Below are 14182 nucleotides of genomic sequence, written 5' to 3'. Positions count from 1 at the left end.
TCCCAGCAACCACGTGGTGGTTCAAAACCATCTATAATGAGATCTGGTACCCTCTTCTGGTGTGCAGGCAGAACACTGTCTACATAGTAAATAAATAAATCTTAAAAAAAAAAAAAATACATGATTTATCATCTTTATGTGTGGTTCTGGGATTTGATTGAGACAGCCATCTGTCCTCAATTATTAACCACCACCTTCTTCCCAAAGACTCTACATTGGGCCTTCTGTTAATTCCCCATGGGCTTTTAGTTATGGGGTGAGGAGCAGAATAGGGGTAGTTTGGTTAAGTACTTAACTGCTCTTACTCTGAAGTAGAGTTCAGTTCCCAGCATCTGTGTCTCTGGGTGACTGACAACCTCCTGTAACTATAACTTTAATCTAAAAAAAAAAAAAAAATTTTTTTTTCATGGGCAGGGGAGATGGCTTACCGCAAAGCCATGAGAAACTGGAGTTTGCATCCTCAGAACCCATAAAGCTAAAGCGTGTGATAGCCCGTCATAATCTTCATTCTTGGGCAGCAGAGTCGGAAAATCTGCAGAGCAACATGGCTAGTCACACTATCAGAAACGGCAGGTTCAGCCAGAAAACCTACCTTATACAAAGTGGAGAGTGATTAAGGAAAACACCCAGTGTTAATGCTGAGTGAACAAACACACATATGCCCACCCACCCCCCAAAAATTTTTTTTTTAATTTATTTTTTTGTATGCAGTGTTCTGTCTGCAGGCCAGAAGAGAGAGCCAGATCTCATTACAGATTGTTTTGAGTTGTGAGATACCATGTGGGTGCTGCGAATCGAACTCAGGACCTCTGAAAGAGCAACCAGCTCTTAACTACTGAGCCTTCTCTCCAGCCCTAAAGATATTTTTTATTAAAAATTGCTTGGGCTGAAGCCAGGCGTTGGTGACGCACGCTTTTAATCCCAGCCCTCGGAAGGCAGAGGCAGGCGGATCTCTGAGTTCGAGGCCTGCCTGGTCTACAGAGTGAGTTCCAGGACAAGTTCCAAAACCACACAAACCCTCTCTCAAAAAAAAAAAAAAATTGCTTGGGCTGTTGTGATCCTTTGTTATTGTTTTTTCATGGACTCAACTGTTATCTCTGTTTTTAGTGATGCTGTAAATAGATATTTTCAATTTCCTGTATTTGGCAGGTAGAGACACATTTATTTTACATACTAAATACTTAAAATTCTCTAACATCTTTGTCATTTCTGTCTTGTATGTAAGACTCTCGTGTCTGTGAGCAGGCATATATGTTCTCCTAACCTGGTGGAAGAGGTGGGGCAGCCTTACCTGGCTAACCCTTGGATGTGGTTTGCCATGGGTCTTTGTAACTGCTCACCAATGAGTAAAGATGTTCCCATTTCTTCTGAGCTGTGAAGACTGTTTGAGGGAAGTGAGCACTGGATTTTGTCCAACTCTTGGTCTGTACACGCTGACATAGCCATATGTGGTGTCCTATTTACTTTTGTTTGTGAATATTTATCCAGCCTCTTGGTTTTACATCATGTCAAACTACATTTGCCTCATTGATTTACTTTTGTGTGTGTGTGTGTGTGTGTGTGTGACAGGCCCAGTGTCAAATCTAAGATCCTTCTGCCTCCGTCTCTTATGCTGGGGTTGCAAGTGTTTGCCACATTAAATAATGCTGCTGTGTATGAACATCTTTATCTAAGGGAGGAATAGATCTTTATGGTAGTATTTACTGAAACTGGTCAATGCTTTAACAAATCTACTCAGTCTTTTCTTCCTCATATTCTTCATGCCTTTGGAATACTTGTCATGTGTTTGGTCTGGAAGAATATGAAAAACTGGAAAAGCCATGGCCCAGTAGACCCTGCTCTCCTCAGGCTTACACTCTGCCGGTTTGGCACCACACATTAACAAGCCTCTGGTGGGTAACAATTGGCTTGGACAAGTTTAGTACTTGCTGATAAATATGTTTTTCTGCATCTCTCTGGCTGTGGAGGAAAAAGACTGAATGTTCCTGTTTGTTGAGGTATAGGGTGTGATAATTCCATTGGGTGTGGGGCATTGATAAGGCACGAGACACTGCAGATGCAAAAAGAGAGTGCACCCTGCTTCTCAGAACTCTGACACACTGTGGTCCAGGCAGACTGTGAGGGGCAAATATACATAAAGTTTATTTCTGCAGCAAACCAAGAGTTTTACTGTGGACATCCGAGCCAAGCCAGAATACCACAAATTCCTAATTGGCAAAGGAGGAGGTAAAATCCGAAAGGTGCGAGACAGTACCGGAGCCCGCATCATATTCCCGGCTGCTGAGGACAAGGAGCAGGACCTGATCACAATAGTGGGGAAGGAGGATGCTGTCCGAGAGGCCCAGAAGGAGCTGGAAGCGCTGATCCAGAACCTGGTAGGTAGCAGGCTCAGCTGCTAGCACTGCTCATGCCGTGTAGAGTAGGTCTTCTTCAGTTCCTTCTGTTCATACCGCAGGACAATGTGGTTGAAGACTACATGCTGGTGGATCCCAAGCACCACCGCCATTTTGTCATCCGAAGAGGGCAGGTCTTGCGAGAGATTGCTGAAGAATATGGCGGGGTGATGGTCAGCTTCCCGCGCTCTGGCACACAGAGTGACAAAGTCACCCTCAAGGGTGCCAAGGACTGTGTGGAAGCAGCCAAAAAGCGCATTCAGGAAATCATTGAGGACCTGGTGAGTGCCCGAGGGGCTCTGACTGGGCTCTTAATCACCATGTGTGTCAGAGTGAATCCATAGAGAGTCACATGAAAGCATCAAGACAACCTTGAGAGTGTTCCCTTCTCCACAGCCTCTCAAGGTCTCCCTTGCAAGGCCTTATGCCCCCTCTGATTCTTTAGTGAGCCCAAGGCTATGTCTAATGTGGCTGCCACCAGCAGAATGTCTCACGGGCAGCTCCTGCAGTGAGGCAGCACTTGTATGTAAAACAGGAATCATATATCCTGTCTGTGTAATAAAAACTGCTGTAGGTTGTGGATATTTTTTTCACTAGAACCCACTGCAGGAGGCCTGCCCCCCCCCAACGCCTTGTGCCCCTCCACTTGGTCATGCTGGGATCTCTAGGTTTGCTTCATAAAGGCGGTGTGCAGCTAGTGGGGAAGGTGGTGGGGAGAATGCTATTCACTGACTCACAGAATCTGACCTCTGCTCTTTCTTGTATCCACCTTCAGGAAGCTCAAGTGACGGTGGAATGTGCTATCCCCCAGAAGTTCCATCGATCTGTCATGGGCCCCAAAGGTTCAAGAATCCAGCAGATCACTAGGGACTACAATGTTCAGATTAAGTTCCCAGACAGAGAGGAGAACCCAGGTGGGTTAGCTTAGCTCTGGTAGTGATCATGTTGGTAGTGACTGGAATGGTGCTTGGATGCTAACCATGGATTTCAGGTGTATCCTCCTGTTCTGTAAAAGACAGGACAAGTTCCCATAATTGGGCCAGGAGCTTCCTTTGTCTTACTAGGAAATTGCTGAGTGTCTACTTCCACTCTTTTCTAGGACACTATTTGCATAGATAGTACTGGGATGTCTGCTCAGCCCCAAAGGGGCTTGGGGGCACACTATACATACATCCTCTCCAAGCCTCTTCTACCCAGAGGGCACCGTTGAGGTATTTTCATATCTCTTCCAGAAAGGCCTTAAGCCCGACTCTGCTTGCTGCCTTGTTCTACTTGAGTGGTTGGTAATAGGAGACTTTGGTGAAGGCAAGAAGAATTAATGGGGTCAGTTGCTAAGGAAGTGTTATGTATGAACCTTTCTCTACCTGCTTTGCATGTGTGAAACACAGGGTGTGGGCTTTCTTGTTGATCTATATAATCCAGAAAGACCCTGCAGTCTGCTGTATCCGCTGCTGTCATTGGCTTAGTGCCCATGATGCTTGTCACAATTATTTCATTTCCCTGAGGATAACAGGCCATTTATTAGGAATCTTAGCCGTAGTGCTCTGTTGGTTTCACACCTGAGAGGTCTGTTGAAACACTTAGGAAAAACTGCATGGAATAGCATAAAGAGTTGTAGTGTGTATTCTTAGCCCCCAACCCCCAATTATAGATACATTTTCTGATTGATTATTCATTTACACATTTGGATGTTTCCTGAGAACCTTTGACTTAATCCTAGCATACTCAAGATCATAACTGGTATCTCATAGCTTTATTATGTAATTCATAGTCAATATTGTTAAAGGGGTCTTCAGAGTTACCCTTGCCTAGTATAATTCAGTTGTTGGTTCTCCTTTGTTTGTTCTCCTATTAGCTCACTGTGATGCGTGGGTTAATACTATGTGAGCATTTACAAGCACCCCTCTCCATCTTGCTTATTTCCTAGTGACATGCCCCTTTATTTGGGGGCTTTTCCTTACTTTCTGGCATGAGAAACTATCATGGGCCTATCTTATCCTCTCCCTTATCTTTCCCAAATCTCTGAAACCCCGCCATTCATTCACTGTCCAGAGCTAGGTCACTTGGACTTCGTGGCTACATACCTGACTCGTGTGGCGAGTGCTGGCTGCATCGCAGCCTCCCCAGGCATTGGACTTCTGCGTGCCTGTGAGTCACTGGTGTGTGTGATTTATACCTCTGCAGTTGTTCACTAGGCTTTCCCCTTTCTTCCTAGTTCACAGTGTAGAGCCTTCCATCCAGGAGAATGGAGATGAGGCTGGAGAGGGCAGAGAGGCCAAAGAGACTGACCCCGGCTCTCCCAGGAGGTGTGACATCATAATCATCTCTGGACGGAGAGAGAAATGCGAGGCTGCCAAGGAAGCCCTGGAGGTGTGTTTGCCTCGCTCTTTCTCTTCCTCCGGGGTTCAGACCCTGCCCAGGCGGCAGCAGACTACAGATACTATCATTTGGTCCTAAAAGTACAAGCATTTGCTCTGTGCCTTTCTTGGCTGGTCACACAGCCCAGGAAGGCCATTTCTTTTCATCAGGACTCCGGATTCTACAGTTTATACCCTGACAGCAGTGTTAGGGGCTTACTTAGCCTTTCAGGCCATGGCCGTGGAGTCTGTAAAAGGATCTCATTAGCAGTGGGTGAATGTGAACTCCAGCCTCTCGTCCATTACTGTCTGTCCATTCCTTCCCTGACTGAAATAGAGATGGTCTACCTCAAGTGTGCCAAATCCCGTTGTAAGCACCATGGCACCACAGTTTACAGACAGTGCCTTCGTGGCAGTATCTGTTAACTGAGAGCAGTAGGTGCTGTGCAGAGGCAAAGACTGAGGGGAATGGTGAGACTTAAGTGCAGATGACTCATCCACCTGTCCTCGAAACCCACACAGGCTTTGGCAAAATTGGCTCAACCACAGAGACATGCCAAGAATTGGGCCTGTGTGCAGTGTCTTCCCAGTGGGCCTTGGCCTGCTACAATGCAAAAGTCAAGTGTGAGGTGCAAGAGTGAATCCTCTGCCAGCATATTGTTAGGCTGGGCTCCCTGTCCTGCCTTGTTCATTATGCTTTGAGGTCCTGTGGTCTGTCACCTGGTCACACTGACATGACAGCAGGTTCTAAAAAGGTACATTGTTGTCTTCAGAGCTATTGGCCTTGAGTTTTTGAGGCCATTCTGCCTTCAACTCTTAGCCTAATCTCTACCATTGTCCTGTAGGCACTGGTTCCAGTCACCATTGAGGTAGAGGTACCCTTTGATCTTCACCGCTATGTCATTGGGCAGAAAGGAAGTGGAATCCGCAAGATGATGGATGAGTTTGAGGTACACCTTGTTCACTGGAGGCTCTACTGTGTGGGGACTTGATCTGGAGAAAAGCCCATGGCTCTCTTGAATGCTCTGCCGCCTCTGTTTAGTGCAGTCACCCACTGACCTTCCCAGTCTCCCTCATTCCCCAAGGCAGGTGAGCATCACTCCCTTTCCACCTTGGTCCCCCAGACTGAATCAAGTTGACTCTGTTGTGACAGGTGAATATACATGTGCCAGCTCCCGAACTGCAGTCAGACATCATCGCCATCACTGGCCTTGTAGCAAATTTGGACAGGGCTAAGACGGGGCTACTGGATCGAGTAAAGGAGCTACAGGCTGAGCAGGAAGATCGGGTAAGCAAGAAGAAGGCTGCCTGCCTGGGCTGGGGTTGGAAGCAGTCTGGTTCAGAGCATATTTCAGACATTACGGCAGGAGGTGAAGCCAGGTGTCATTGCTATGTTGTCAGAATCTAGTGGTCCTGCTATGGAAAAGCTAAAGGCCTCACTCTAGAGTTTCTCTTATTCCCCAAATCAAGTGAAATACTTTGATCTATCCATTCCTACAAAAGGGGTAGAAGATAGTACCTCATCTCAGGGACAAGTAGCTCACTCCTCTACCTCTGGCAAGAGTGCTCTATAGGAAATTCTGAGAGACATGCTGCCCAGGAGTTGGGAGGTCTGGGAACCAACCAGAATGTGGCTCTGAAGAACTGTCCCTTCGTAAGGAAAGGAGTGTGTGTTTGTGTGCAGCACAGTCCAGTGACAGCACAGCTCAGAAGCTTATGCACGTTATGACTGCTCTGGTGCAGCTCTAGCCTTGGGCTGTGGAGGTCCTGAACTATCTATCTGTCCCGTGGACAGATACGCTCTTACTGCCTTTTGGCCTCTTCTGTATGCCAGCCCTAAAAGACCTAGGTTTTTTTTTTTTTTTCAAGCTGAATCATACAATCCATGGATCATAAATTCAGGAAGTAGGACTAGAACTGAGAGGAGACTGACCGACTTACCCATCTGGACAGGTGTCAGCCTGCTCAGATCAGTTACATACTAGGTGAGGCATGAACAAGACCTCTAGTTCTATACAGGACTGGACCACCAGAGTTAAAGGCCTCCTCCTGTTAGCAAGCATTAGAGTTTCTGGCTTGTGTTTTGAAGATCAGGCTGGAGCTGAGTGGTGATGTCATTCACCAGAGGCAGTGTCCTGAGTTCCAGGACAGCCAGGACTACAGAGAAACCTCTCTTGGGCCGGGAGTCAGGCTGGAAATAGGACCTGGTACAAGTGGCTTCGATTTAAAAATAAGTGTTCAAATTTCTCTCTCTCTCTCTCTCTCTCTCTCTCTCTCTCTCTCTCTCTCTCTCTCTCTCTCTCTCCCTCTCTCCCTCCCTCTCTCCCTCCCTCCCTCCCTCCCTCTCCCCCACCTCCCACACCCTCTGCCTCACTGTCGCTCCATTGTAGGCTTTAAGGAGTTTTAAGCTGAGCGTCACTGTAGACCCCAAATACCATCCCAAAATTATCGGGAGAAAGGGGGCAGTGATCACCCAGATCCGCTTGGAGCATGATGTGAACATCCAGTTTCCTGATAAAGATGATGGGAACCAGGTAAGATGACATCTGAGGTGTTGTGGTTAGAATAGTTGGGCAGGTAGAATCTTGTGGGCCCTTGCCTTGACCAACCTGGATTTTTGTTTTGTTGTTATTGAGACAAGGTCTCTGCAGTGTTGGCTGTCCTGAAACTCAATGTGTAAAATAGACTATAGTGTTGCAGGATATTTGATCACACTGTATTGATAAGAATTAGCCATAGAGAGTACAGTGGGCCCAGGAAGATGGATGGAGGGGCACAAAAAGGAGTAGGGGGGGATTTAGAGGCTCATGGGCCTTTTGGTTTAGGATGGATAGAGAGACCCTCTCTTGCTGGGTCTCCAGCTGAAAAGGAAGGTCAGCTGGTTGCTTCTTGGCTTCTCTAATCTCGCAGGTTTTCACCCCAATGTCTGACTCCTAATTTTTTATTGGTAAATAGAACAACTTAGATACAGACTAGATTTGAAATCAGAGTTCTGTCTACCTCTGCCTCCTGAGTGTTGGGATTAAAGGTGTGCACTGCTTGGCTAAGGAAGTATACTTAGGCAGCTTCTATGGTTTGCCAAGTAGGAAACAAGTGTATAAATCAATCAGAGAGAACACTCTGAGCATCTGATTTCAGCTCAAGTTATGGACCAGGGCTTTGTACTTGCTAGCTGTATGCTTCCTCTGTCTGTGGTTATAGGGCAGATTTAAACTCCCTGTGTCTACTTTGGCACTCATGACAGCCAAGCCTGAACCTCCAGCTGGGTTCTTCTTGAGCCATCTTGCCTATATATGTGCACACCATGTCTGCCAGTGCCCAAGACTTTGTAGCCAGGCTTCACTGAGCTACTGGAAACAGATGGACAAAAGCCAGCCAGCTCTTGATTCTCTGCATCTCCCATTCCACTTCCCATGGCCCCTGATGAGTTCTGGACAGCCTCCTACTATACATAAAACAGTGTGAAGGGTACCTTGGTCCCACCCTGGTGGGCAGACAGCCCCATCCCACCTCACCTCCAAGTCTGCTTATGGCTTACCCTCGTGTATGTGTCAGTCCTTCCTTCCTTAGACTTTACCTCTCCAGTGGCCCTCCATGAATGGTTCTCTTGCTCTCCTACTGACACCTTTGCCCTCTAGGCATGGGCCAGCTCTGCTTTAGCATCTTTCAAGCCCTGTGGCCATGATCAACTGTGCCCAGAAGTGCACCAGTGATAGCACTAGGGTGAGCACCCATCAGCTGAGGGTTTTTTTTTTTTGTATGTATGTATATTGGTATCTTGCCTGCCCATATGTGAGGATGTCAGATTCCCTGGAACTGGAGTTGCAGACATGGTGAGCTGCCATGTGGGTGCTGGGAATTGAACCCAGGTCCTTTGAAAGAGCAGCTAGTGCTCTTAATTAGCATCTCTCCAGCCCCCTTTCCACCTTTACCTCCACATAGTGCACATCCACTGTTTATTTCTGAGTCTTCCAGTCACACAGATTCAGTTGATTTTTTTTTTTTTATGTGTGTGTGGGTGTCTTGCCTGCATGTATGGCTATGTATCTGATGTGTGCCTGCTGCTGAGCCCTCTGGAAGAGCAACTAGTGCTCTTAACAGCTGAGTTCTCTCTCCAACCCTCAATTTGGAATATATATATATATATTCCCAAATGGGGGGCATAGTGAGGACAAAAATTTTATGTGTGTGCATATGTGTGTGTGTGTATATGTTTTATGTATATATATGTATGTATGTATATAGTGCTATCCTCACCATGCCTTATGTCCCTCCAGTTTCCCTGTAATAATTTTTGTAGGAGTTGTTTCACCATTTTGACTACTTAACTAATCTGAGCCAAGTAGGGTAGAGCAGACACATCTCTTTATATATGTATAGGGGCACACATAAGCCACAGCATGTGTGTAGAGACCAGAGGACAACTTATAGGGGTCAGTTTGTTTCTTTTCACCATGTAGGTCCCAAAGATTGAACTCACTGGGTTTGGCAGCGAGTGCCTTTACCCACTGGGCCTTTACTCGCCTATCTCTTTAAATCCACAGCTTTTTGCTGTGAGAGTTTCACTTCCACTTGCAGAACTGATTCTATGGAGTGTGCTGACCATGGCATGCCTGTTTTTGGTGAACCTTATTTGGATCCACTGCCTGGCCTTCCCCTTAGTCTGGACAGGAAGTTCTTAGTCTGCTGCCTCTCCCCTTGTTCCTAGATCTCTTGCTTCCCAGGCTGGATCTTTCTGCCTCCTAATGTTAACTCCAGGTATTTGTTACTTTGTAGTCTCTGTGTGTTCTGTCCTTTGATTTTGGGTGGGTTATCCTGGAGATTAAAACATGGCTGCTATTTTATTCCCACTGCCCTTCCATGTTCCCTGAACTGACTGACTGGTGGTCAGATCTGTTTTGAGTCTGCTGGTGCTCACTCACATGATGTAGGGAGGCCTGAGCTGATGGGTCTAAGTGAGCAGAGCACTCCCGGGCTGAGAACTTTGATCTTAGTGTAGTCCCCACCCTTGTCCTTGAGCCCACCTACTCCATCTTTATCATCAGGTATCCTTTCTAGCCTTGTCTTCTTTTTCCCTAACATTTATTTGCGTGTATATACATATATGTACACACGCCAGAGCACACATGTGGAGATCAGAGGGGGTGTGTTGTATCCTTCCACCATCTTAGTTCCAGGAATCAAACAGGTTGTCAGATTTGGCAGCAAGTGCCTTTTTATCCACTGAGTCATATCACTAAATGCTATATACTGAACTCTATACCTGTCTTTATGGGTTCAGGGAAGGAATGGGGGCTTAACGGGTGTTAACTGTGTGTGGAGGTTTTGTGAGTGTGTGAATGTTTTGCCTATGTGAACTTGTGTGTGCACCACTCACGTGTGGTACCCAAGGAGGACAGAAGAAGTCATTAGATCTGGAATTATGGATGGTGAGCAGCTTTGTTGGGGCTGGGTACCAAACCCAGGTCATCTACGAAAACAGTGCACTCTCTTAACCAGTGAGCCATCTCTCCAGCCCAAGATTAACTTTTAACTTTAAATTATGCATATTTGCGTGTGAGCTCATGAGTATCCACAGAAGCCATAGAGGGCATCAGACCTTCTGGAGCTAGAGTCACTGCCTAACATAGGTACTAGGAATTCACTAGGAGCTCTGGTCCTCTGCAGGTGTAGCAAGCACTTAACTGCAGGGCCATCCTTCCAACCCTCTATCCTGTGGTTTTAGATCAGCCACCTGATTGATGTGTTTTCTCTCCTTTGTTCTTCTGAGAGGATGCATGTCTCCCGTAAGTTGAGGTCCAATGCATTCTAGCACCATCCACACACCTGCACGGTGTCATCTTCTCAGACCAGCCTGCTAGGTCAGCACACTGCTTATCCTGGGCCGTCCCAGAAGAGCCACACCCTTCTGACTGAATTCTCCTTTTTAAGCCTCAGGACCAAATCACTATCACAGGGTATGAGAAGAATACTGAAGCTGCCCGTGATGCGATCCTGAAGATTGTGGGTGAGCTTGAGCAGATGGTATCTGAGGATGTCCCACTGGACCACCGTGTGCATGCCCGCATCATTGGTGCCCGAGGCAAAGCCATCCGTAAAATCATGGATGAGTTTAAGGTGAGTCCAAAGTTAACTTGAGCATAAGAATGAGAGCTCCCATCCTTCCGGGGCACTGGAAACCTGCAGGCTCCTACCTATGCTGCTGATCACGGGGAGCCAGGAGGGGTTGAATATTAGGACACACTGTAGGACAGTGTTGCACTCTGACGTCACTGGTGAGTACAGACAGCGAGGGCTCACAGAAAGGCCCCTAGAAGGGCAGAGCCATCAGGCTATTTGCTATGCTGTCCTTCTGCATCACACACACTCGGGACCCTTTGTCTTCAGGAAACCAGGTAGTCCTGGCAGGATGATGCAAGTGGCTTCCTCAAGTGAAGAACCCTAAAACCAAACTTTAAATGTTCCTGAATTCAGTGGGAAATCCCTCCCTAACTAAAAATACAAGTGTGGTGGTGGACTCTGGTCTAGAGTTCTCCCTTTAATGCTGTCATTTGACACTGCTTCTTTCAGGTGGACATTCGCTTCCCACAGACTGGAGCTCCAGACCCCAATTGTGTCACTGTGACAGGACTCCCAGAGAATGTGGAGGAAGCTATCGACCACATCCTCAACCTAGAGGAGGAATATGTGAGTCCTGATGGTTAGGGTCACTGGGGGCCTCAAACCAGCCCAGGCTGAGCTCTGAGACACCCTGTCCCTTGGCTAGCTGGAGGCCTGGCCATAATCCTCAAGTGACAACCAAGTCACTCACATGCTTCCACAGGCAGGGGCAAGTGGGTGGGCCAGTGGCCCGGTGGTGTAGCTGTCAGAGGGCTCAGCTGGCTGGCTGTAGGCTGACCAGCACCATCTCCCTGTGCCATGCAGCTGGCTGATGTGGTGGACAGTGAGGCGCTGCAGGTTTACATGAAGCCCCCGGCACATGAAGAATCCAAGGCACCATCCAAAGGCTTTGTGGTGCGAGATGCTCCCTGGACCTCCAACAGCAGTGAGAAGGTCAGATGGCACTGTGTGCTGCTTGTTCCCTATGGGCCAAGCTGGTGGGAGAGTGGGGTGTGGGTGGAGTTACTTTGGAGAGACTATCAGTAAATGAGAGCCACCTGGTACTAAAGTTGTGTCTTCCTTCCCCACAGGCTCCTGATATGAGCAGCTCTGAAGAATTTCCCAGTTTTGGGGCTCAGGTGGCTCCCAAGACCCTCCCTTGGGGCCCCAAACGATAATGATCAAAAAGAAACCTTTCCAGCCTGCTGCCCAAACCCAACCACACAATGGTTTGTCTCAATCTGACCCAGCAGCTGGACCCTCGTAAATTGTTGATGCTCTCCCCCTCCCCGAGGTCTCGCAGCAAGCCTGGTGGGCTGGCCTTGTGTGGCTGATCCTCCAGGCCTGGTCAGCGCCCAGCAGGCTCAGGGTCTGCTCCTGATGCTGTGCTCTGGGACAGGCACGCCACTGTGTGAAACACTAAGCAAGGTATTTGAGCATTTCGTGATCACAGACTCCAGCTTCTGGTCCACCCAGCATGTAGTCAGCACTCTGACCTTCACACCAGAGCTCCACAGCGGCTAGGAGCTGACTTCCTGTGTCATGACCTCAGGAAATAAATTTCCTTGACTTTATAAAAGCCAAAACGTTTGCCCTCTTCCTTTCCCACCTCCCTCCTGCCCGCCACCTGTCGCCCAGACCTTCCTCTTTGTGGAAAGCAGTCAGCTTCCTTTAGCTGTCAAAATCTGCTTAGCACAGGCTACAGGATAGGAGGAAGGCATGGTTTTGGACAGCAAGAGGTCAGATGTCCTGGTGATAGAGTGGGCCCAGGGGTAGAGGGTGGCCTGGGTCCTCAGTCAGTAGTGATGACACCCACTTTGGGTTCTGAAAGCATCAGGGGCTTCTACTGCAGCTCCAGCCTCATGAGCTGGTATATATATGTACCCTTAGAGGCACGGCTGTGTGTGTGCCACCTGGGTTCCCTGTGGCTGTCACAGTGGACTTGAGACTTTGGGGGCAAGGGAAGGTAGAGACTGGCTTCTCTTTGGTGGGGGAAGGGGCTTGACCCTAAGTGACAGCTCAGCTTTCCCACAACCTTGGCCTCTTTGCCTCGCCCAGACACCTCGTGTTCAGTTGCCTTCTTTCTACCTCAGCCAGTGTGGTAGTACTCTCATGCGTGGGTTAGTGCCGCCCCTCGAGCTCTTCTCTTGATTTAGACGTTTGTGGTGATTCTGGGCTTGCCATTGAGTTGAGGAGGGTGAAAGCTAGTGCTTCTCCACAGGCCACGTGGTCCAGGGGCTGGTCCAGAGCAGGCTGCTCATTTATTCCCAGCCAGCCTGACCGGGCAGCTTCCTGAGGTGTCATCACTAGAGGGTATCGATTAGCATGCATTAGAAGGGAAGGCAGAGTGAAAGCAAGGGACTCAGTGCAGGGAGCACTGCCAGCTGAGGGAGGCCTTCTCTCGGGTGCAGGGAAGTAACTTGGACCACTGGCCCCAGCTAGCAGGGCTTCAGGCCAGCCCTCACCAGGAAAAGTGATCTGAGCAGAAGTGTCCCTCTTGTGTTGTGGAGACTGGGAACAGGTCTTTTATTTCCAGGTCATCTGATCAACTAGTAACATGTCCTGTCCCAGATACTTGGGTTCCTAGAAAAGCCAACCTGTGCCCATCTCATGGCCTTCCCTGGGAACTGTCACTTCTACAGTGACACCTTCCCCCAAGTCTTCACTCTCCAGTTAATAACTCAGGCTTGGCTCCCTGTAGACTCTAACTCCTAAGTGGATCCAGAATTGCTTCTCAAGTCTAACTTCAGTTCCCTGTAGATGAAGCAGTCCCACGTGTACCCATTTAGAGGAATGGTACTGAGGTGGGAGAGAACATCTACTTTGCTCAGTAGGCTGGCAGCTTGAGCCAGGGAGAAGGCTTCTCTTCTCCCGTCTGCATGAGACTGGGGACCCCTTGCTTCCTCCTGCCCTCCTCATCTTTCTTCATGGTCATCCTACAACATCCAGTCTCTTCCTTCCCCGGAAGGTAAAGTTTAAATTATCACCACAGGATTTGCACATCCCCATTTATTGCTAAGTGCTGTAGCTGTAAACCCTACCCTATACTGTTGAGGGCCTCACTCCTTTTCTCTGATTGTTAATAAGGACTATGAAATTGACTGTGCCCAAGTCACCTCCCTGCAGCCTCCACACTGTTGAGGGGTCTAGGCAGGGATGGGGAGTGTCCTTTCCTCCTTGTTGAATGTCTTCCATGTCCTATGTTTCCATAGCTACATCCATCCCTTGGCCTTAACTTTGGAATTTGGAGATTATATGCAAACATGTGTAAAGGCTCATGAATATGGATGACACTGGAATTTTATAAATTCTAAAATAAAACCCGAAACCAGA

The 14182-nt window shown here is 48.0% G+C and overlaps 1 protein-coding gene across 2 annotated transcripts in view; it reads left to right on the top strand.

The window, feature by feature from the left end:
* The window catches only part of Hdlbp (high density lipoprotein binding protein), a 63847-nt gene extending 49665 nt beyond the window's left edge, over positions 1–14182 (top strand). For both annotated transcript variants that reach the window (XM_027397665.2, XM_027397664.2), the window contains exons 18-28: positions 2154–2375; positions 2456–2674; positions 3169–3307; positions 4609–4763; positions 5596–5700; positions 5904–6038; positions 7141–7284; positions 10682–10867; positions 11321–11437; positions 11675–11803; positions 11941–14182. In XM_027397665.2, the coding sequence (XP_027253466.1) occupies positions 2154–2375; positions 2456–2674; positions 3169–3307; positions 4609–4763; positions 5596–5700; positions 5904–6038; positions 7141–7284; positions 10682–10867; positions 11321–11437; positions 11675–11803; positions 11941–12027 (1638 nt within the window). In that variant the 3' untranslated portion in view covers positions 12028–14182. The remainder of the gene's footprint in view (positions 1–2153; positions 2376–2455; positions 2675–3168; positions 3308–4608; positions 4764–5595; positions 5701–5903; positions 6039–7140; positions 7285–10681; positions 10868–11320; positions 11438–11674; positions 11804–11940) is intronic.

This window comes from Cricetulus griseus, chromosome 2, assembly GCF_003668045.3.
Source record: "Cricetulus griseus strain 17A/GY chromosome 2, alternate assembly CriGri-PICRH-1.0, whole genome shotgun sequence".
NCBI classification, from domain to species: Eukaryota; Metazoa; Chordata; class Mammalia; order Rodentia; family Cricetidae; genus Cricetulus; species Cricetulus griseus.
This window is presented reverse-complemented; position numbering and strand designations above follow the sequence as displayed.